This window comes from Lissotriton helveticus, chromosome 9, assembly GCF_964261635.1.
Source record: "Lissotriton helveticus chromosome 9, aLisHel1.1, whole genome shotgun sequence".
NCBI lineage: Eukaryota > Metazoa > Chordata > Amphibia > Caudata > Salamandridae > Lissotriton > Lissotriton helveticus.
In genome coordinates, this window is record NC_136070.1 from 345,212,081 (window position 1) to 345,236,510 (window position 24,430).

Here is a 24,430-nt window from a genome sequence, read left to right on the forward strand (position 1 = left end):
GTGGGGGTGGGCTCTGCGGATTCACAATTTTCCTATTCATTTTTGTAATATTTTATAACACATGTTTTTTTCTGGTTAGAGGCTTGTTTTCTGTAAATTCCTGATTTGATTCTGTTGGTGATTGCTCTCGCTAGCATCGCTCAATTGAAGTCTTTGCAGGGTCATGAAAATGGAGAGCAGAGCTAAAATATCTTGATTTTTCATACCTTTGTGGTCTTGGAAAATACACTTTATAGGCCTCCAAGGAACTTAGTGGGCCCTTTGCTTACCATTGGTTCGTTCTTATTGTCACCCGTGCTTGCTTCTTTTTTGATGACTTTCCTTGTCCATCTTGTATTCGTTCCTCCCTTGAAATATAATGTCTTACCATCCTCTTGATTTGGCTGACTTGTGTCCTTCCACCTCTCACTTTTAGGGAACTACATTTTTCTTTTTAATTAACCACTCCAGATAGAGCATATGTTTTCCAGTTCTCTCCCTTGTGTGTTCTTCTCAAATACCCACACACCAAGTGTCTAGTGTTTCTCTCTTCTGTACTTCACACCCTCCCATGTTATTCTTTAACTCTTTTGCCTCTCCCCCGCTCCGTGTCACTATCAACCTCGTGTACTGCTGGCTCTTACTGTCTTGTGTGCTTCTCGACCATGCTCCATGTTCTTCACTCGATTGATTCTTCCCACCTCCTGTATTGCTTACTCTCTGTGTTGTTCTTTCCGTAGTACGCTGCCTTTCCGATTTTCCCAACTTGCTTCTCCTATTACCCCCTCCCACATCGCAGTATATTTTTTAAACTTTCCTTTTGGAGTCCGCCATTTTGGATTGGTAAATAAAAAACAAAGCAAAACGTACTCACTTCGTTCTCTGGCAGGTGCATGTCTTGTGATGCATGTGCATGCATATGTCAGCCCACATTTGCTCACCAGTGGAATGACGTGACCGCCTGTGGTCGTACAATCACACCTTTTTTAATATTAGTTTTTATCTCCAACATTGTTCAGCATCTCCAGATGGCACCTACAAAGCCAATAGATGCCAGAGGGGAGACCTGTTGGCTTTGCCAATACTTGTTCTAAATATGCTACCACTGCTGTCAGATTAGTAATTTAGCCCAAACCAGAATGCTGTCAAGGCTACAGGAAGTTAAATGGTAGGAAAGTGTAAAGGAGAGGTTTTCCGATATATAGCTGGTTCTCTCTTTATGGGACCATTACCTCAAAGCATCAAGGAAACTGATTTCTCCTCTCATTTCGATATTCCAAAAGAAGTGTGAAAACTGTTGAACACAATGGCTAGCAACCAACTCTGAGTTCACCATGTAGGTGCCACAGCACTTAAGACATTGAAACACAACCATGGCACTTTGATTTCTGTTGAGTGCTGCCTCTTTTAAATTATTTCAGGGTCATTTGCATTGGCGCAGTCCACTTTGTATAGACATCAGTAAGAAGATGTTTCCTCTGGACCGCAGTGAAGTGTGACATGCACACTTAATGGCTGCTAAACTAATAACGTTTTCCATTTTCTTTTCTAGTTCATCACTGATGGGATAATTGAATGGTAAGTTAATTACTATGTTTTGACTTATTTCTGTACTCCCTGGCTGAAGTATTGGTTGATTCAATTTTCCAGACAAGCCTATCTCATATGTGTCCATGTCTACTGTTGTCCAGGCATATATTTGCAGGATTGCCATTCAATGAAATCTGTTAGTACAAACCTGCTTGTCAGAGGTTTTAGGGGGGCAGTGGCCCAAACCTTTTGTGGAGCATCTCTTTTGTTTCTGATCCAGTGAGCTGCTCTTAATTAAGAGGATGTTATCTGGGGAAATCAAATAGATAGTATTTGGCGCCACCTTGTGTGTTGCCGCGTTAGCTGCATCAAAGAGGATCCAGTCAGGCCTTCTGGTTTATTACTTATATCTTGTAACCCCAGACTTGGGCAACTAAGTACCAAAGACCTTGGTCAAAAATCTGCAGCTGCCCCTTACAGCCCACCCCCTGCCAGAGCATCGGCAATGCCATTGTCCCCACCTGGTACCTGCCTGACTCCTAACCTGATATCAAGTTACCTGTATTTTAGAGCAAAACCCACAGACACTTCAAAGCTGCCCTGCCGACTACCTATTCCCCACCCAAACCACCTACCTGGAGTCAACTCTAAAGCAAACTCTCCTGTATGCCAACTTCTCCCCCCATAACGCCCCCGCTACTCCCAAAGGAAAACATCTTTAGAAGGCCATGCTGCCACCACTCTGTGTCCCCTCTGGTGGCCACACCCCAGCACACCAATGTCCCTGCCAATAAGGCCCACTGCCGCTCCTGCAAACATCTGAGTGTCCAATTCCTGTCTGTCAATGCTGCTAGGGGAATTCCATTGAAGAGTTGTAGAAATCCTCACCACTTCTGGAGCCAGTCTGATAATACTGTGTGGTAGAGGCCACCCAAGAGTGACACCCCAACCTCTGAACCCCTGCTAACCCTGCTCTCATTACCCTGCATACAAGGTTCCCAATGTCCCACCAGGATCTGCACTACCCTGACTGTTACTTTCGCCTGCCCCAAAATTGTCTCCAGAAGCCTCTGCTCGTAACTTTCCTGTCCCCAAGCAATCAGGTTTCCATACCCCTTTAATAAAACTCTATACCAATAAAATACATGACCATGTTGGGTCCCAGTGTGTCCTTCTGCTGCCAATGGCAAACCTGATCACCCATAAGCTCCTGAAACTTACCAGCCTGTGTTGGCAGACCACAGCGCCAGGTTTTTCATTTAACCATTAAGTTATCCAAGTAATGCATTATGTGCCAGTGATTTGTGCACCATGTTGAACTCCATTGTCCCCCAAATGTGCCACTGTATAATAGGCCATATGAGCCATGAGTTCGTCATCCTATCATGCCCAAGATTGAGCTCTAATTTATTTGGGCTTTCTGATGATTTCCACCTATGACATTAGTGCGCCTGTCGTGGATTTTACAAGACACTCTGGCATAGATGAAATGTTGACATCCATGTAACCGCTGGCTCCTTCAGCCATTTCCACAGCTCAAATTCTTCCTCTTTTTACCACTTCTTGGACCTTAGCCCCCTAGGTAATAGTTTCAGTGTCTCCTCTCACTCCCTTTGTCTTGTCTTCCTCTATTAGCAACATGTGGTGAGCCCCAACGGCTTTGGATGTCCAATATATGGTAGTAACTGCCTACTCCCATTTGCCTGTCTTCCCTGACTCTGCCACCGGGTCCCTTGTGCCCCACCCCTAGTCTCTAAACTTGTGCTACTGACAGTGACATGAATGGGGGATCCAGATTGTTCTGAATCTGACTCCACTTACTTTACGGTCCCAAGTACCTCCTGTTGTTGTTACCCATGCCCCCGCAGTGAAGCAACTGTCTGTATGCTGTGCCATTCCGAACCAAGACTTGTGTCCCCATAGTGACTTTTCCTCAGATGGGCCTCCCCGCTCATACCAGTGCCAGCTTCAGCGGGATTCCCCGCTCGGATCCCTAAGGCAGGCCACCCCGCATCAACAGCTTGGGCGGGCTTCCCCACTCATACCGCTTAAACCTTGTGAAGAAAGTCACATACAGATGTCTGTCTCTGACCCACACTTGTTTTACCTGTGGTGCCTGGAGTCGGACCTTGACCTCAAGACCTGTAGTGACTTCAAGTCCATTCATCTGATGGCAATTCATGAGCGGGCACTGAAGCACATGAAGGTGCAGCAGAAAAAGGTCCTTCACTGATCCGGGCTCCAATCCAGATGGAGATCTTGGGGCCGTTCTAAGAGCTGATCCAGCGGCTGATTGTCATCCCTCTCAAGAAGAAGTCGAAGAGTTATTCGGCTTCCCTCACCTAGCGCCGTGCTTTTAGGGCCAGCTTCTGCAATCTGCAGAGCTGGCGGGTGGGCCTGCTCCACCCTTACCTGAGTTCCCCAGAGCTGAATCAACTCCTGCCCAACTCAAGGAGTTCTACATTTCCAGGCACTCCATATTTGGGACACCAGCTCCCTCAGCCATGCATTCAGGGCCCACAAAGCAGAGAGAGTTCAACGCCAGCCAGGTCTGCTGGATCCGCCCCAGAATCCAGACTAATGCTTACTCTGGCTCGTAACGATTCCCAGTCCCAGTGTGACCAATGCCTTCTCTAGTGGCTCCAGCTCTGCTTCAAGAGGAACCTATTCTCCTCTTGATGCCACTCGATGTCAACACCGCCACCGTTCGGACAACATAAACCCACCCTGGCCTGGATCTTCCAACCTTGGATAGACCCTCTTTTTTCAGGAAAGAGAGGATGATGAAGAGGATTATGGCCTTCTGGCGGACGACTTCTACTAGGAGGAAAGCTGGTGGAAGGAGCTAGGTGATGCCAGTGGCCTTGTCACTTCTCTGGACTCAGGCCTGATTTTCCTTCTGGACCCTGCCATGGAGGAAGGTGCATATTTTGTTGTAGTGATGTGCACAGCAGCGAAGGTCCTTGATCTGAAGCTACCCTCCGTCAAGGTCAAGCCACATGTCTTGACATAGGTGCTACAACCAGGGGCAAGCTCTGTGGAGTTCATGCTCCCCTTTATTGTGGCCCTTAACCACATTCACTGGTGGGCCTGGGCCAAACCCTGTAGGGGGGCTCCCCTGCACATAATGATTGCCCACCAACATTACCCCGCCCCTGGAGGCCTAGACTTCCTCTCTAAGCATCCCTCTCCCAAAAGTCTGGTGGTGCAGGTTGCGACAGCCGAGGTCAACCCAAGCGTCTTTCCTACTACCCCACCAGATAAGGAATCCAAGAGTACTGATACCTTTGGGAAACTACTCTTCTCTTTCACCAGTTTGGCATTGAGGGCTGTGGACACTGCATGTCTCTTAGGCAATGGGGTCTTAAACCGAAAGCCCTTGTTAGTTACTTCACACTGGTCACACATCATTAAGTTGTGGCTCTGAGTTTTTGGCCTGGTTATAGTCACAAAGAAACTGATGAAAATACTACAGGCTGGCCTCTATATAGGCACCAGGCACATCACTTGCGACGCAGGCGACATTGACGTAGAGCCACCCGACGTCACTTACCTGGCGAATATTGTAAGGTGAAGAATCTGCGGTTAGAGTCTCTACCAGAAAAAGAAATATGAAAGATAGGCAACTAGTTGTACAGTTACACTAATATACTTAGTTTAACAACGATTTTCTTTTAGGTTCATGTCAGAAACTTGATATTCTGGTACACACTATGGTAACTGAGCCTGGTAGGTAAAGTCTTTCCCAAACGACATAATTACATTCTGCTGACAATACTGTTTATCTTGGCTCAGTGATTTAATCCCGGCCCATGTTATGCCTCTCTGTGCTGAGTGTGAAGTTAAGACCTTCTTCCCTATTAACTTTTTTACATTTCTTTTTAAAGGTGGGAGAGTCTTATACTTATCTTTATGTATGCAATCTACATACTCGTCATGAAGTAAGTTGTTTTCTTCATATATTTGTACAAATTCCTCTTATGTTCTTTCTCAGTTTCTCTGTGAAGCGTTATATTCATGTTTTAAAATACTGAAATTAAGATTAGTGCCAGTGGAAGGAATAGGACTTGGCGGCACTCAACAATGGAAAGGGAGGTATGGTGTTACTTTTTCCTGAGTGAGCTTTGTTTATTTCACATATTTTTAATGGTATAAGATAAAGCATGCTATCAGATATATTACATTCTTCCTGTAAGTGCATGACATACAGTTGATCACTGGCTAATCACATGAGAGAATTTAGATTGCTTGATTAAACCTAATAGATAATAGTCATGCAAAGATCTGTATTAATGGCTATCAGATACTTTTATATTGTGGCAGTGAGGGTAACATTTGGTTGTGATACTTTGAAGTTCCTTAGAAAGAGTCATAGACATGCTGTGAAGGTAATTATGGAGCGGGAGTGAAGATGAAAAAGAAGGGTAGAATAAAGGGAAAAGAAAGAGAGAACATAGCCGGCAGGAATATAATAAATAGAGCTAGAAGCATGCTGCGCTTGCTCATTCAACAATGAGATAAAACTGATTGAAACTTCTTCAAAGGATCTCCCAAAACCATCATTTTATTTTTTAATAATATGAAGTTAAACATGGAGGCTTAGACATGGCAAAAGTGTCTAGTGCATTTCAAAGTGGCATTTATTTCCTACAATTATATTGCAACTTTTTCAAGTGCGTAATCCACAAGCAATTGTCCTTTTGCTTGCTTTTTCCAATTTTGCCTGTTTATTTTCATGCGAATCATATGATCTAAGAGGAGTAAATGTTCGCTATTCAGTTGTAGCTTACATTTTTAGGCTTTGCTTCTATGCCTCTTGCAATCTATCTAGGATTTCAGACCTCTTGTTTTACATACCCTTCCACAGGGGCTTAGCAGTTATGCCATTTGTTCGGTGTGGTACCTGAAAGCTTCTCCAAAATGTACATTAGCCATGGTATGGTGGTCAGACTATCATGACTAAAAAAATAATGCTGTACAAAATATTGATAGTAAGTATATCGGTGCACTGACACAATACTGTGGTAAACAGAAATGGTTGACAAAAATATTGTGCCTAAAATATCATGTATCACAATATCGTGTTCCTATACTTATAATAGGAATTACCAAAATGTTTTTTTTAAATTGTTGACACGAATATCGTCCTCAAATATACAAAAACATTGATTTTTGTTAATATAGAGTTTAAACTTGTAAATGGTAAATAGTTTAATATATGTGAATACCAATCCTGCTCTCTAACATAGAAGCAGGCACCGGGACCGTGCGTGGTTTGTTAAACACCAGTCGTTTATTCACAAGGAGACCATGACGTTTTTCGGTAGATTCACCGCCTTGCGCACAATATATATACTCCAACAATCTTTCCAACTCATGAAACAAACAGCACTCTGGGGCGGAGAAGGATCAGCATCTGTTTATTTCATCAGGCCTCACCTGACAGGATATGAGGCCTGATGAAATAAACAGATGCTGATCCTTCTCTGCCCCAAAGTGCCTTTCTTTCACAAGTTGGAAAGATTGTTGGAGTATTTTGATAAGCGCTAGCACTTTTGCATGCACCCCCAGCTTTCTGGAGCACGCCGACAGGAACCGCTACCTATGGAAATATATATATATGTGTGTGTGTGTGTATTTTTGAGACGCTCCTCTGCCTATTAAAACAGCAAGGACCAGCACTCTCGTTGATTTCAAATCCAACTACGCATTTATTCGTGCACAGAAAATAAACGACAGACATGTTTCAGCCTCAGCTTTCGTATAATGCATACAAAATAAAAACAGGAAAAATATAAACAATTGTAAAAGAAAAATGTTAAGGTAGACAATAAATAATTCAATAAAATATTAAGCAATGAAACCCCCCAAAAAGAACATTTACAAAAAAAAACTGTGAACATTCAAATAAATGTAAAAATAAAAACAAATAGTATAAAATATAAAAGAAAAATAACATATAATATAACATATTATATAATACAATAAATATAACATCGATTTTATCAATACTATGAAAACTATTGCAATCTAAGAATATTAAATATACTTCTCACACTCGAGTTTATGCACCAGTAGGGAGAGTGTTGGACTTCAGAGGGGTTAGATTACTCTTCCTGTTCCAGTTACCAGAAGAGTAGTGAAAGTGTTGGACCGGGAATTGGTCATTATCCAGCGGTGTGTAGTACTCTGCTCTAAAAGTAGGTTTGGGTGTAAAAAAGTCTTGGCTCTATGTTTTTGCCTTAGTACTTGAGATTTCACAGTGTAAGCTCTTGGGGCAGTTGGGTCTGCGCTTCGAACACCGATGTTCGGCGGTCGCTGCTCAATTGGTTACAATGTCATCAGAGACATAGACGAGTCTAGTAGTATTATGGTAAACTGGGACTACATAGATCCGTCACCCCTGATCCTAAGGTGCATAAGGGGCTTAGGGATAGGTGCTGTTGGCATAGTGTGTCCTAATGGCCATTGATGTAACCACAACTGCACACATCTACAGGCCCCTCACACACACAGCATCCTTGCGGCGAGGAACAAAAGATCTTCGATAAAGAGCCCCTATTAGGGTGCCCGTCGGGCATTGCAGCGCCGGCCCGACGAGGAGCAGGCTCATATGTTGAAGCATGACACCTAGCTTGCTGGGTGTGTGAGAGCCCTAGTTCCGAAAGGGGGAATTCCCCTCCTCCCTACCTGTAGTATCTTATTGTATAAAAATAGCTAACGCATTTTTGTGAGTGATTACTATATCATCTAGGAACTCAGTACCCTTCTTTTGTAGAGTGCATATAGGGCATGTACATTGGACCTATCCAAGCCAAAAACGGTCCCTCCTTTTTGTTGATATGTATGAGTAACCCCATTAATTTAGAAAAAAACAAATTCTTAATATAAAAATTATTAAGAAACATGAAATATATATATATATATATATATTAATTCAAGCCCAAATCAACATTCAACCCAGTGATGGCACACGACAATATTGATGTATTCAGTGATTTGGTAACAACAGAAATCAAAAAACTATACAAAAAAAAAAAGTTGGAAGACATAAAGACATTGAAATATAACAATTCTTTTGGCAGCCTAATGAAGAAACTTCAAGACAACAACAAGATAGTCATTAGGCAATCCGACAAAGGGGGAAATATCGTCCTTTGGCCAATGCAGTCATATTTGGAGGAAGCGTTGAAACAACTAAATGACAGGCAATGTTACAGTAGGAGTGACTGGCAAACGACTAAGCTGGCATGGGAACATTTTAATACCAAGCTGTACCTATGGAGAGGTCAAGGTCTATTGAGTGGGGATGAACTGAAATTTCTGAAAACCAACCACCCAATAATCCCGGTATTCTATCTAATTCCAAAGATCCACAAGGATAGTAGCAAACCGCCGGGTGGGCCCATTATATCAGCACGGGCGGGACATTTGAAAATGTATCCCGATATATTGATCATTTCCTTCAAGACTTTGTGAAATCTCTGCCATCTTACATAAAAGACACTATGGACTTCTTGCAGAAAATTAAAACAATAATGTGGGAGACTGACTACCTTTTAATCACACTAGATGTGACTGCTCTTTACACGAGTATTAATCATGTTGATGGTTTAAGAGCAGTTGCACATTTTCTAAACAAGAGACCAGTCTGTATGTTGGAGCATAACAAAATGCTTATGGAGATGTTGGAAATTTGTTTGAAGAATAACTATTTTCTTTTCCAGAATCAAATGTTCCATCAGTTGAGAGGAGTGGCAATGGGGGCTTGCTTCTCCCCCAGCTACGCATGCTTACACATGGGGCTGTGGGAGGAGCAAGTCCTCGGAGTTGCCTTTGCAGAGGTCATGTCCAGTAAAATAGTGTCATGGTACAGATTCATAGATGACCTTTTTATCATCTGGAGGGGGTCGTCTAGAGAAGCAGAACAATTCATTGTGGACATTAATGAAAATGAATTAAATCTTAATTTCTCAGGTACAATCAGCGAGAATAGCGTTACTTTTTTGGACGTAGAAGTCCATGTAGAAAACGGTAAACTGCAGACTAAATTGCACCGCAAGGAAACTGCGGGCAACGCGATCCTGCATGCGTCCAGCCAACACCCTAATCATCTAATCCGAAGCATCCCCTACGGGGAGATGCTGAGGATCAGAAGAATTTGTAGTACTGACGCCTGTTCAACAGCACAAGACGCCAGTAAAACCAGGTTTCTTGAAAGAGGCTATGCAGAGAGCTTGGTGCAAAAGGCGATGCTAAGAGCCAATAAAGTTAACTCTTTTCCCAGCACAGATGGCATCACGGAGGCAAAAAACAAAATAACAAATAATTTGGATAGCCAACCTAGACTCATTACGGAGTACAGTCGCCAACATGGACAAATACAAAAGATTGTCCGAAAAAACTGGCCTATAATCACGGGGGATCCGGTGATAGGCAAAACTTTGGCGAATTACCCGGCAATTACTTATAGTCGGGCGAGATCTATGAATGACAAGCTGGTGAAGAGTAGCCCGGAGGTACAAAATAGGGACAATTGGCTCAAAAAAAGTAAAGGTTTCTTAAAGTGCGCTGTGTGCAAGGCATGCACCATAGGAAAAAATAAAACATCCTATAAATCCCCTTTTAGTGAGGCTCCGATCTCAATTTCTAAGAAAATGACATGTAAATCGGATTATGTCATTTATGTTTTGGAATGCGCCTGTGGACTATGTTACGTTGGTAGCACGAAGCTACAAGTACATAAGCGCATACTCCAACATATGAGAGCTGTAAATAACAAAGATGAAGCTTACCCTGTGGCTAGACATGTCAACTTGTGCCCCAGAGGAGATTTGAATTGCCTCAGATATTATGCCATCGATATGGTGCCACCATTACGTAGAGGGGGCAACAGGGAAGCACATTTAAGGTCACTTGAAACAAAGTACATATTAGAGCTCGACACTAAAACACCAGGTGGCCTCAATGCGACAGAGGACCTGTACACATGTTTGTAATTATGAAACTAAAACTCACATGTGTCATGGAAGTGTCCAAGTCATTTCATCCTATCTGAGAGTCCGTAAAATTTGGTGTTAGATCAGAACTTCAAAAACTGCTTTTTAACTAGAATATTATAATTTATTTTGTCACTATGGGAAATCACACTTCTTTTCTTAAGTATAAAGGTGCAGGGTACATTATGAACTCCCGGGCAGTGTAGTAGCAGTAGTCCACAAACAATGCCCACTTGGGCGTCACACCATCAACTCTCTATTTTTTCTTAAAAAATCCCACTTGGGCGTTGCACTACTTACCCTCCCCTCCTGTACAACACAGTCCAGACTAGATAGATTTCAGATTAGCAAATAACTCCATAGTAAAGGGAGATTTTGTATAAATCTTTATAAAAAAAACAAGATCAATGAAATTCAATGTATTATATATTGATATAGGGTCTATTTTCTGATAATTACAAAATTGTGTACATATAACTAATTATTGTGGTACATTTTTTACATTATTTGTACTCAATGTTTTATATTTGGCAACTTTGCACATATTTATATGTATATATGTATATAAATAATATTTTTTTATATATATATTTTATCTATTCATTGTGAATTTTGTACACAGGTCTGGATAAGGAGGTTGTAAAATATGTAAATACGATAAAACCAACAATATTTACTGCATTGGTATATGATGTATAGAGATGATATTGTGGACTAGGCTGAAGTATGTTGTTTAGTTCTATAGGCCCGGGGTCATGTGACCATTACCTGCACCTTAAAAATCATGTGGTGAAATCGACCATGTCATGTGATCAAGGGCTCCAGGGCCCGAAACGCGTCATGGCGAACAAAAGGTTGCACGAATAAAATCTGCGCTAAATACACCTGGTTGGGTCCGGTTCGTTTCTTGTCTCCAGTTTTTGGGTGTAGCGACGAAGTTCTCGGCATATATATATATATATATATATATATATATATATATATATATATATACATACATATATATCGTTGTATATTGTGGTGGGTGGAAGCAAAATGTAAAAGAGGGACAGTGGGTCAGTCCACTTCTGCCACTAGACTTGCGCTCCACACTATGAGTGATTTCTTTTGCTTGTGCACTTCCAGCAGCGGCTCCTCAGCTATGCAAAGGAGCATCACCCCCCCCCCGCAAGCAGCTTCAAAAGTTTAAAAATAAAACAATAATAAAACAAGTTTACTATCGTTTTATATTTCAACTTCTAAGTGCCATGTCATGGGTGCTGGTCTATCGAAGGAAGTCACAAGATGGAGTGATAGGCACTGCTATCAGTGTGCATGCAGGTTTGGCCACACATCTCAGGCCGGACAAACCCCCATGCGCACTGAGCTGTCCCCAACCCGAGCTGCGCTGCTGAGTTGGAGACAGCAGGCAGAGGCTTACAGTCTCCTTGGGAGCGCAAATCAAGAGCACTCAGGCCAATCCTGAAGCTACTCTCATGCATGTGAGCAGTTTCAGGAATGGCCGCAGGGGAGGCTGGGATCCTTTGCTTCCAGTGGAGCCACGTGAGGAGCAGACCACCTGCGATGTGGCAGGCTGCAGGAGGCAGATAAGTGCTTCTTTTTTCTCTTCTTTCTTTCTCGGCCCGCCCCTGCTCCCACCCCCACCCAGCCACTCTACCCTAACACCGGCCGCTACTGAGCACTTCCACAAAAAAACTACTCCACTTTAGTGCCAGGGCCCGTAGTACAGTCTGTGCTATTTTTTTTTCTTATTTGTATTTTTATTGCTATAGACCTACCTGCCTATCTTTATTCTAAATATTTTTTCAACGTAACATTTTAAAAAGTAGAGTCCTTAAAATTAGGGATACCTTGATTTTCTGGGATGAAAGGCTGTCCTGCGTGTGTCAAAGAAACAATAAACATTGCACTCATGGTGAATCTCTATGCTATTGTCACTGACGATATTTTAAAAAATAATTAATTTTACCCAAGTAAATACTAACATAGGAGCATATATGATATTTCCTGTGGTGTAAGCTGTTGCAAGTTGAGCTATTAAATGCGAGGTTTTCGGTTTGATCCCAACACTGATTTTTGTCATACATGATTTTACAGATTCCAGTACTAAAATATTATTTCACCAGAACAAATTATATTCTGACGTACTGTATTGGTTCCTATTTGCACTATAAATGTTTGCTCTATTTTTTTTTTACGTCCGGGTTAGAAACAGCTTCAGTTGTCTCGTCAAACGTATGTTTTCAGACGAAAATAGTAAAAAAAAAATACATAAATGTATACATTCTTTGGGGTATTCGATCAGTGGTCTTCCCCATTGGTCTGCTCAGATGTCATTTACATTTTGCTTCCGCCCACCACAGCATACAGCATGGGGCAGCTGGTCAGCCTACTTTAGCCATTGCTTTTTTCACTGCGAGTGACAGCATTTTTCCTTTGCACATGTGCCTGTTCACCTGCAAAATAGAAAACAGCAGCAGGGCTTGTGAGCCTGAGGCCCAGCAGCTTCCGGCATTCTTTTATTACCTAGATACCAAGCAATAGCTCTCTATTCATGTAGTGTGGTAAGGGAGTAGAAACAAGGGGCAGGGAAGGGGGTCAGTTTTGGCAGACCGGTATAGGAAGAACAGTATCTCCAGAGGAGGAGCGGCCACCCTGATTTGACTCCACGCTCAGGGAAACATCCCCCTGGACGACTCTGCTGCTGAAATCCACGTGTAGGCGGAGATGTACCTACATTTGATATGTATCTACATTTGTAGAAATGTATCTACATTTGACATTAATGAACACTTGTACCAGGAACTAGTACTCCGTGTCTTTTGATTTTTCAGAGCTACAGATCTTTCTTAGTAGTGTTGTCATAATTAAGCTAGGCAGGAGCCTACCTGCTCTAAATGCATCTTGTATATTATATTGTCCACAAGTGCAGGCATTGCTTATATAAAAAAGAAACATGCTTGCGAATGTACCGCCACTGGGCTAAAATAAAATTAAAACATTTGTTAAATCATGCAGTAAAATGTCCTAAATCATGCAAACATCAGTGTTAGGAAATAAACCCAGATCTATTAAGTTTGCCAATGCTTTCTTATTTTATGAAATTGTTTTTACTATTTAGCTTTGGTTGATTCCTATTTTTGGTTGCAAGCCATGACGTTCTAGTCCAGCAGATCTAGTTAGTTGCTTCTGCTATTAGGTGGCTGTATACTGTCATGCAGGGGACCACAGACTAGTGAGTATCTGGAAAACGTTAGCACCATTCTTTTTTTCTTGCACTGATTATTGTGCACAATTCTAAGATACTAAGACTCAGCGATGAATCCCCCGCCCCCACCCCCATTAGGGCAGAGGTGAGTTGGCCCCTACTACCAGTGCAGCAAAAGCGAAAAATAAAACAGTAAAAAAATTAACTACCATTTCATATTTCACTTATTCCAGTCCGAGCACTGTTTGAGGGCAGAGCCATTGCTGCTGACTGGCAGGAGTGGTGGAGTGGTGCTCACTCCAGTTTAATGTGTCCATCTCACTTTAGCCAGCTGTTTCGCAACGGCCAACCTGACATGTCCATTTTATACCTCTCAACCTAGCTGTCTTAGACAGCTGGGTGGAGATTAGTCAGAGGTCCATAGTACAGTTGTCTGAAGATCCAGGAGGATTCACGCTGACTGCAATCAAGACAAGGACGAGGAAGCTGGGGTAAGTATATTTGTAATTTTATTTGAATCTTTTTGGGCTACTTACAGGCACTGTGAGAAACTCTCATTGCATATAGCGTTAACTCCAGATCTCTCAGTCACTGCCCGTTATAAACTCTATTAACGAGCCATGATTGAGAGCTTTGGAATTTGGGCCTAAATGCATTGTTCTTTATAACAGTGTCTGCCACCGGTTTGGCTCTCGTCTCTATGCTCCTTCAGTTGAGAGTCACTACCCACCACTGCTAAGGCTGCTGCCTCTAATGTAGCCACCAGCAAGGGGTTGTGATGGGAGATGCTGTAAATAAGAGGTGTTCTATTATCCAGCTGACCAACGGCCAATCTATCAACATCGAGGTCATAAATCATGTGTTTGGCTTACTGAATTTATAACTCGAGATCTGCAGCTCACGCTGTATTTTAACAAGGACTGGTAATGACAACAAGTCTGTCTTTGGTTGCAAAGCTATTGGCCTTGCCAGTGCCTCTTTCTTTTCCTTTGGCATAAAGCACAGCAGTCATCTTGGGATTGCTTTTTGAAATTTAACATTAGCGTATCATTCCAAGGTAGCTGATGTGTGGCTTACCTGGAATCCTAAACTAATTATCAACCATACAAAAGAAAAAAGTATTCATAGAGCCAATAACTCTCTGGTCGAGGCCAGACCTGGTGCCTTTGCCAATGCTTGTTCTAACTTCCCATGGTAAAATAAAACTTCAGTTGTTGTAGTATAGCTGTTAGACTGAAAAATCGTTCACTTTGTGATGGAAAGCTGAAAGTTGGTACAGGCATATGTCTTTGTAATGGTAATATAAGAGCAAGCCCCCAAGTGGATCTTGCCAATGACGTCATATAGTCTTATCAAAATCCAAGATAGCCGACAAAATTAAAAACATTTTTTTAAATCTTCGGATGAGATTTAGCACAAATATTTATGTGTACACATCAGTGCATGCCATGCTCATGCCAACGTTTGAGCTAGACTGTGACATCATGAATATGAAGTCAAAATGGCTATCAATAAGGACACCAGAAATAAGTAACACACACTAGCGAAAGTAATAATTTGTATAATTTATATTCTTCCAACACATTCTTTGAACATGTGGATAATGTTTCCATTATAATAAAAAAAATGAAGACTATGTTAAACACTGATAACATTTATATAACATGAAACAATGATGATTCGAGCTTGTATACTGTCTTGATCTTCATAACAGTTTCCACTGCATAAGTAAAGTTCAGTGCATGGGAAGCTTGTTTTTTTTGCATTTGCATTGATTTTGGCACAACTTTTTGCACCCTCAGCAAATAAGTTCTTTGCATGCCTTAGGTCCCTCCGGAATGGTTGTCCAATGTAGTACCATTACTCCATCAATCTCCTTCCAGCCCCAATCATTTAAATTTAGCAGTTCTTGCATGGCCACTAAAGTCTGACTCCAAATATGACACCTTTGGTAAGCAGATTGTTTTAACATGTTTAAGAAGAGTTTCTTGTGTATGTGGGATGTTTTCAATAGTTCTTTTCCCACTTATAAACATGAATTGACGAGCACCATTTATTTCATGTAATGGACAAGTGCGGCTATACATTAGTACAATGAACCTCTCAACATAACCAAAGTGAACAGAATCAACAGAACTTGGTAGACCTGACAGAAACGTAAATGCGAGAGTAGCAGAAGATAGTGCCATCCAGGTGTCATAAGCTGCTTTCTTCCCTCTCCCATGAAAAGATGATGTTGTAAATTGTAACAGGATGGAAAAAGGGCAGTGTTTCACATATATCAACGCCTAAGCTTGCTGCAATACTGTGAGCTGGTATGTAGCTAAACGTTTTTCCTGCACTAAATGTTATCCACAATTCTTGACATTCAATGTTTTTAAAATTAGCAATCGCAAGAATGACTACATTGATATCTACAGTACAAATCATTATTTTGGAATGACCTTCAGTTGCTGCATGGAAAGAATGAAGCATAACTTGTGTGTCCGATTCCTCATGATTGCAGGGCAATATTATGTCAACATTCGTAATTGGTGTGGAACTGGCAACTTTATCCTGACAGGTGACAATTACTTGCTTCTGTTTGATGTTAATAAGTTGCACATGCCTACTCAATAAACCAAACAACTCTATCTAGTTTTCTTCTTCTCAAAAGAAACTATGTCAATCTTTGGGTACAGGAGTGTTAGATTCAACTCACTTGTGAAGGCCCTCACCTCTTTTTTCTCAAACACTTTGCTTGATGATGCCAGTAATATATATATCCGCACAAGATCCAATTTTTTCATATTCCTTGCTTGAGTTTCTATGTAGGGTATAAAAACTGTTGAAGAGTAATCAACAAATGTTTTACAAGACTTGGGAGGTAGCATATTTATATAGCTGCACCATTTAATAAATTTACATTCGCCTCTGGAGCCCAATAGCTGCAACTTCTTTCATTGTCTGAGTTTTCCATTCACAGATATTGATGGCTGAAACGACTCACTCTTGTGCAGGAAACATTATTACAACTTACCATTTCTTGCCTGACACCCAATATATACTCTAGTAAACAGATTACGAATACTTTCTAATGAGAACAGTTTGTCTTTGGGCTCAGAAGTTTTACGCAGGCTGGTGCTGAGTAATTGAAGTTTGTTCCTTGGTATTGTATCTGTTATGGGCTTTGAACACATTTGCAACACAGCATGAAAATAGGAGTTATATTGTGATCTACCTATTTCATGTGCAGTTTTCACTGATGTGATAACTGTAGCAGGCATAACTTTGTTGCTGTTCATATTGAACAGATCATCACCCTCCTCAATAAACTGATTACCAACTTCCTCAATTGTGTTCAGTAGAGATTTGACATCGTTTGAAAAATATTTTTGTGCGCTTGGTATTTGTTCATGGTAGCAAAGGTTGGTTTTGTTTTGGCTTTCACAAATGTTTGTTCAAATTATTTTACCACTCTGGAAATCTCTGGCCCAGATATCATGCATCTTCTGAGAGCGCGTGGATTTTCCATCAGATCTACAGCACCTCCGTCTCCTTTAATGATAGCATGTTCTTGATCATAATTTCGATCTAGGGCAGTTGATGAGAGTGCACAGTCGCTTTTATTGACAACAAACTTTCCTTAACGAAATTCTGAGTAAATGTGTGGGTCGCATTCTACGAGTGCTACCATGTCGTAAATGTGGACAGACAGCCGTAAAGAATAATGACTATGATTTTTAGCAAACATCCATGGATCCATCTGATCAAGTACCTGTACATACAAATTAAAGTTATCCTCTCTAATTGAATGAACAAATTCAAGTGCAAGTATCAGCAGATCATAACAATTGCCACAAATTGAAAGTGTGGGGCTTGTTCGATTTCCACTTAATCCTGTTAGAAAACACATACATTTCTACATGGGACTGTCTAGATTCAAAATAACTTTAATAAGCCTTCCTCTGTAATATGTACAGCTCAGCAACAGTAATTTGATACCTTCAATATAGCGTCATCTTTTCCTACGGTAGTGATGGAAGCTCACACTAACATACTGGTCCATCAACTGTTTGAAAGCCAGTCTCCAAGTACTTAAAACTCACAACATACTTATCTTCACCATATGGATGTGGTACATCCCATTGACTTAGTTTTGCTAGGGCAAAGAGAGGTTGGTCCATTGAAATAATAGGTGTTTGTCCTGGATTGAGATGACAAACAGACTCTTAAATGACTTTCATGCAATGCAAGACCATGCATTTAGAATGAGCACTTTCTGTGACAACAATGCAGTAGTTGACAGTGGTCTATTGGTAGGTGGCATGATATGCTGCCCAAGATATGCTTTCACCAGAAGAAATATTTCCCCTCTCAACATTGTGCCTCACTCTTTCAAGACATTTATATTGATAGGCGTTAGCAGCATCAATTAGATCACTTTGGCGATCAACGACTATAGATAGTAAGCTGATTCAGTATTTGTCTGGCTCCCCAGCGGACCCGCTTAAACCGGCCCAGTTTTAGAACATGCAGGCTTTATGTCGCACACCTATGTTAGCCCTTATCAATCTGTCACTCTCCTCAGGGATCGTGCCCACTAGTTGGAAGCAAGCGGTAGTAACGCCTATTCTAAAAAAGCCCTCCCTAGATCCGGTCAAACCAGAGAACTATCGCCCTATCTCGCTGCTGCCGTGGGCCGCCAAAGTCACCGAGGCCCATGTGAATGGGATCCTGGCTGCCCATCTTGCCAAAGCAAACATCTTGGATCCCACTCAAAACGGATTTCGTGCAGGTCACAGCACGGAGACTGCCCTGTTGTTTATGACTGAACATCTGCGCTCCGTGCTGGACAACGGACGAACAGCGGCACTCCTGTTATTAGATGTGAGTGCCGCGTTCGATACGGTGTCCCACGAGATCCTGTTGCGGCGGTTAGAGGAAATAGGCGTTAGGGGATCTGCTCTCTGCTGGTTCCACTCTTTTCTTTCCGATAGATCATTCCAGGTTGCAATTCCTCCCGGTAAATCCACCTCTTACCCGCTTACAATGGGGGTCCCACAGGGATCATCGTTGAGCCCCACTTTATTTAATATCTACGTTAGACCGCTGGCTGCTGTAGTCAAACGCTGGGGCCTGACTATGGTCTCCTATGCGGATGACACACAGCTGGCGGTCACGTTAAGTGGATACTCAGCTGTGGAGGCCCTCAAGTTTTGCGAGGGGCTTCGTGCGGTGGCCAATTGGATGAATCAGAACTGTCTCCAATTGAACACTAAGAAGACAGAGGTCATGGTGTTTGGTAAGCAACCTGGATGGTGGAATGATCACTGGTGGCCCCTCGAGTTAGGAATGATCCCTTCTCCTACCATGGAGATAAAAAACCTTGGAGTCTGGCTGGATCCTACCCTTAGTTTTACCTGCCATACTGAGAGGGTGGCCGCCTCCTGTTTTGGTGTCATCAGGGGCATCAGACCGGTATTGAAATTTTTTGATGCCCCCACTAGACAGCTTGTGGTTCAGGCCTCAGTACTTTCTAGGATAGACTATGCCAGTGCTCTACTCGCAGGAGTCAACCAGGCGGAAGTTAAGCGGCTACAGCGAGTACAGAACGCCGCTGCAAGAGCGGTGGTCGGACTGCCAAGGAGATGCTCGGTCTCAAGAACACTGCAGGCGCTTCACTGGCTCCCAGTTGCTGGGAGGATCGAGTTTAAGGTGCTCGTTCTGGCGTTCAAAATTTTAAAAGGCATAGCCCCCCCCATAATAATGAATCTACTGACCCCGTATGTTCCATCTCGACCCCTGAGATCAATGGGTCAGAACTTGTCTGTTGTTCCACGTTTCCTGTTGAGTAGGACCGGCGGCCGCTCTTTTCGAGTGATAGCCGCAAAACATTGGAACTCTCTTCCCGCTGAAATTCGAGCACTGGAAGACCTACTCCAGTTCAGACGTGCTATCAAAACTGTACTTTTTAATAAAAATTTCTGATCTGGCAGCTATTTGCAATGTTGTGTTTACCTTTCTGGGCGCCAGGACGCCCCTTTGCTGGGGCAGCTGTGCGCGGTACAAAAGCAGTTAACATAACATAACATTTGTATATAGTACTGGAAGATTTGAAATCTGTTTTGACTTTGAAATATTAGGATTAATCACCATAATACCACAATCAATTCCTTCTAGTTCTCATTCTGGGTGTTCTGTCAGAGTTATTGCTGTTCAATGGAAGGAGTCTTTAGCTGTCATGGAACTTGGGTTGTGATCTTTGTTATCAATATTTTCACTGGTGAGTATGTGCAGCTTCAGTTTTGGTGGACACATTTGTTTACTCTTATACCGTGCGCAAATGCTACTTCCTAAGTTAGCAGATATTTGCAAAACTCTGTCATATGATAAATACAAATACCTAGTTTATGGAACTTGTCTTAACATTCTAGATTTCTCATTTGACTCTAAAAAGAAAGAGCAATGTATTTGGACAGAGGAGTTTCTTTGTTGCGGTTATGTCTAGGAACTGAAGAAGTGTCTGTTCTTGAATTCTTTACACTGTTAAACATCAGTAATTTGGAAATAGTCAACAAAACATTGGTAGTGGCTGTTTCACAGAAAAAGTGATATCTTATGTCGGATCCATCAAGTATCATTTTTACAAGGACAAGAAGCAATACCGGAACTGATTGATTTTTACAATCATACCAAAACATTCCATTGAAGTTTTCAGATTTCTGCATCATTTCCCTTCTAACAACGTTTGCTGTATTAGCAATATTTACAGTGTCAGAATCTGACTTGTCACAGGCAAATACTAATGCGGATCTTACGTCATCTTCATAAGCTAATAGGACATCTCTTCCTTCATTGTATGACTTCAAACCCCTTGTATTTCTGAGAATTCTCTCTTTTATTCTTGTAAAATCAACATTACTTGCAGTGGAATCGAGCTGTTTTACTATACTTGTATAAAGGTTTACTAAGTCACAGAGTTTAAAAATTGTTTTAACATCTCCCACTCTTGAATCTTTCAGATAAGATACAAGCTCGGCTAGAGCTAATCCTTCTAGTGAGGTCTCACTAGGGGATACTTATTTATTCTTTCATACACTGTGTGCTCTGTTATAGAGTCCATCTAAACATGTATCATGATATTCAGCATCCTGCGCGTGTATATCACCAATAGCCAATTTTATAATAAGTGCTGTATCTTGAACTAACCCAGCACACTGACGAACATTAGCTTCCACATCACCTGTTTTCGTTTTATGCATTACAGATGTATCTGATTTGTTGCAAAAGAAACATGCCTTTCTTCCAGGAATTTTGTTGGAACTGTAATTGCTGAACGTGTTTTAACTCTTCCATCATATATATCCGCATCACAGTGTTTTCTTTTTGGAATCCGTTGCATCTTTAGATTGTTGCACTTGCTAACACATGATTTATGCACACTGCATTGTTAGTCCTTAATGTCTGCTCAATACCAGAACATTCATTAAGCTGTCCTAATTTGATATTCATAGGTATGCATTTCAATTCTTTAAATTTCTTCAGGTTAAGATCTAAAACACTATATCCATACCCTCAATGTTTGTGTGTAGCATTTGCTGGGCTACTAAGTCTTTCTGAAATGCATTCCTGACAAAAAACACAGATGGGACAATTTGTTGCAACATCTCTGTGCTGGACAGCCTGACCACTGTTTGTCGGTGTTGCAATGAGGTACTGTTTCAACATGCTACTCATTTTCAGGCATTACAGAAGATGCGTTGAAGCTGGAAAAAAGACAGGTATATTTTAATATATAACACATTTTAACAAATGTTGATACATGTCAATAAGTATGAATATTTACATCAGATTTATAACAGACGGGAATGTTAAAGTTTTCTACGTGATTTTGGCAGCCATTTCGGTTTTACGTTTATGACGTCACAATCTAGATCCAACATGGGCATGCACATGACATGCACCTATGTGTACACATAAACTTTAGTGCCAACTTTTATACAAATTCGAATAAATGTATACTGGTCGAACATCTTGGATTTCAATTCAATTATGTGATGTCATAGGCAAGATCCACTTGGGTTCTTGCTCTTATATAACCACTATTACAACAGGGCCGGCTCTAGGCTCATGGTGGCCCTGTGCTGGGAGTGTAGGTGGGGCCGGAATTTACGCTTCAGGAACACATGTGGCCTACTTTAACGGGTTCAGCTTGGGAGAGAGATGTAAATGGTAATTTACTAAATTCCCAGGTCCTCCTGTGACCCACTGTGTGATTTTGTGCATGTTGCCTTATCACGGAGTATTATTTGGGCTAACAGCAATTCTGGAAGAGGTCAAATAAATGACTCGTGGGCCCCAAAAGCAGCTGCTAGGTTGGGCAAAGGTAGAAAAATAGGACGGCGCCCAGGGGTGTGGATAGCCAGTGCAGCAAGCGCAGTGGCACCCGGGCACAGGGCAGAGAAATGCCCATTACACCCACATGCTGACTGTCACCTGCGCTAGGTCAGTGACTGCACCTTTCTACCCGAACCCGCTCAGCTACGCCCCCGCCTCCCCGAGCCCGTTAACCATTAACTCTCCTGTCTGCACCTTGCGGCTCAGGTGACCCTCTGCGCGGGTGATAAACACTTGTTTCTGTTTTGGAGAGGCCTGATTGTGAAAGGGAAAAGAGGGCCCTTGTTCTTCGCAGGTGGAGTGCATCCTCGGCTCATTCCTTCACTGTTTGCGCTTCGTGGCAAACACCAAGGCGCTGTGTGCAGAGGGGGGCAGAGAGTGGACATGCCGTGACCCTTCCGATCCGATCCTCGTCGTGGCGGCCCCTGGGGTTTGGCGGCCCTGTGCAGGTGCACACTTTGCACATGCCTAGGGCCGGCCCTGATTACAAAGACGAATGTCTGTACCAACTTTCAGCTTTCCATCACAAGGTGAGCGATTCTCATTAGAAAACAGGCTTAACAGTCTTAACCCCTTCGTCGCGGGGCTAATTCCCCTGCGAGGGGGGGCGCGCGCGGCGCCGCTGTGCTCATGACGGGCTCAGCTCATCATGAGGCACAGTGGAGCTGTGCTCATGACGAGCTGAGCTCGTCATGACTCCGCCCAACTTAATGGAATGCCCTGCACAGGAGGGGAATTATTCCCGCCTGGGCGTTCCACGGCCGTTGTGACGAGCTTAGCTCTTCATGAGCACAGCTCCACTGTGCCTCATGAGAGCCGAAGGAGTTAACAGTCATACTATAAGGAGATGGGTGCCAAAGCCCCAACCAACTGCATACATAATCATATGAGCATGTTGCTTCAAAAGATACGAAGCTTGGTTTCTCTCTCAGTGCAGTGGAAAGCTGGTTCCATGTTCTGGCAGCTGCATGCCCATGGCATAGCAAGATTCTGTTTAGGTGGTTCTTTTTTTATTATTTAACTGTAGGATACTACGGATCTCTATGTCTATCTTCACTTGTGATATTAATTTTCAGATAACATTCTAAAAAAAAAATGTATAAATATGCTGAAGCTTTTATTTACAATGATGAAAGGCTTTATTGCTTGAGTAGGCAAGACAATAAACATAGCAACACACCTTGCTTTGCAGATAATGTTTCTATCTCTTGAATTATTCTAAATGTTGATACATAGCAGGTAATGTAAGTCTTTACTTCTAACTATACAGTAACAGAGGGGAATCTTTAGAAGTGTAAGTGGTTAGGATGTGAATCCTTTAACAGGAATCTTTGTAGTTCGAGCCCAGCCAAGGCACTTTTTCCGATTGCAGTGATCAACACATTTCCAAAAACATATTGATGAAATAGTGAAGCTTTTAATTACTGTGATGAGTGGCTAAACTACATGCGCAGATGCAACTGTAAACATTACGACAATCTATCAACGCGCAATTCTCTGTCTCCTGATTTATTTTAACTGTTATAAATGACGAATATTAAGACTTCAATTAACCACAACTATACATTAACAGAGCCCTTTGTCCCACAGTGTCTGTGACCTAAGTGGTTATGACACCTAGCTGTTCTTTGCAAAGTTTGTTTCAAGCACGGCCAAGACAATTTATTTTCATACATGATCTGTGCAGATATTGGAAATAAATTACATTTTAATCCAGATAAAATTAGATTTTAACTGGTGACACTATGGGTGTTTTTCATCACCTGAAACACTCCTGCTCTTTTATTGAGTTTCTTTCTGAAATACGTGCAGTTATTGCAGTTGTTGGTGTCTATGTTGTGCTCTGCATGCATCTGATGTAAAAGCTGAGGTAATGCTGCACTTATTTTGACACTTTCCACCACGATGAAAGGTACCTTTAGGGGCAGATTCCTGAGATTTGGCTGGAAGTGAAGAGAGAGCGAATTTATCTTGCAGCCACACCCTTGTGATACTGTTAGAATCAGAACCTTCATGCTACACTCAAAGCACCTATTTCCAGCACTACATTCCATCTATTCTTACAGGAACCAGCACGCCAAGCACTTTGTCTGATTCCTAGATATACCTGCACAAGTCTCCGACTGCACCACATTCCAGTTAAACAGCTCCTATGGCTATTCCTTTCTGTTTCAAATCACCCTTCCTTCTTTACACCACCTAGTGTTTTTTCTGGCCTTGTGCTCAAGTAGTACCCCTCTATCTTGCACTACAGCACCTCCACCACCACCAATGTTCCCACTGTAACTATACTCACCAATATTACCACTGCCACTATCACTGACACAATCACCAG

General features: G+C 42.0%; 1 protein-coding gene across 1 annotated transcript in view; it reads left to right on the forward strand.

The window, feature by feature from the left end:
* The window catches only part of LOC144781303 (sodium/potassium/calcium exchanger 4-like), a 492,418-nt gene that overhangs the window by 178,631 nt on the left and 289,357 nt on the right, over positions 1 to 24,430 (forward strand). Inside the window, exons 7-8 of the mRNA XM_078660074.1 lie at positions 1,532 to 1,557; positions 5,397 to 5,450. Coding sequence (XP_078516200.1) covers positions 1,532 to 1,557; positions 5,397 to 5,450 — 80 coding nt within the window. The remainder of the gene's footprint in view (positions 1 to 1,531; positions 1,558 to 5,396; positions 5,451 to 24,430) is intronic.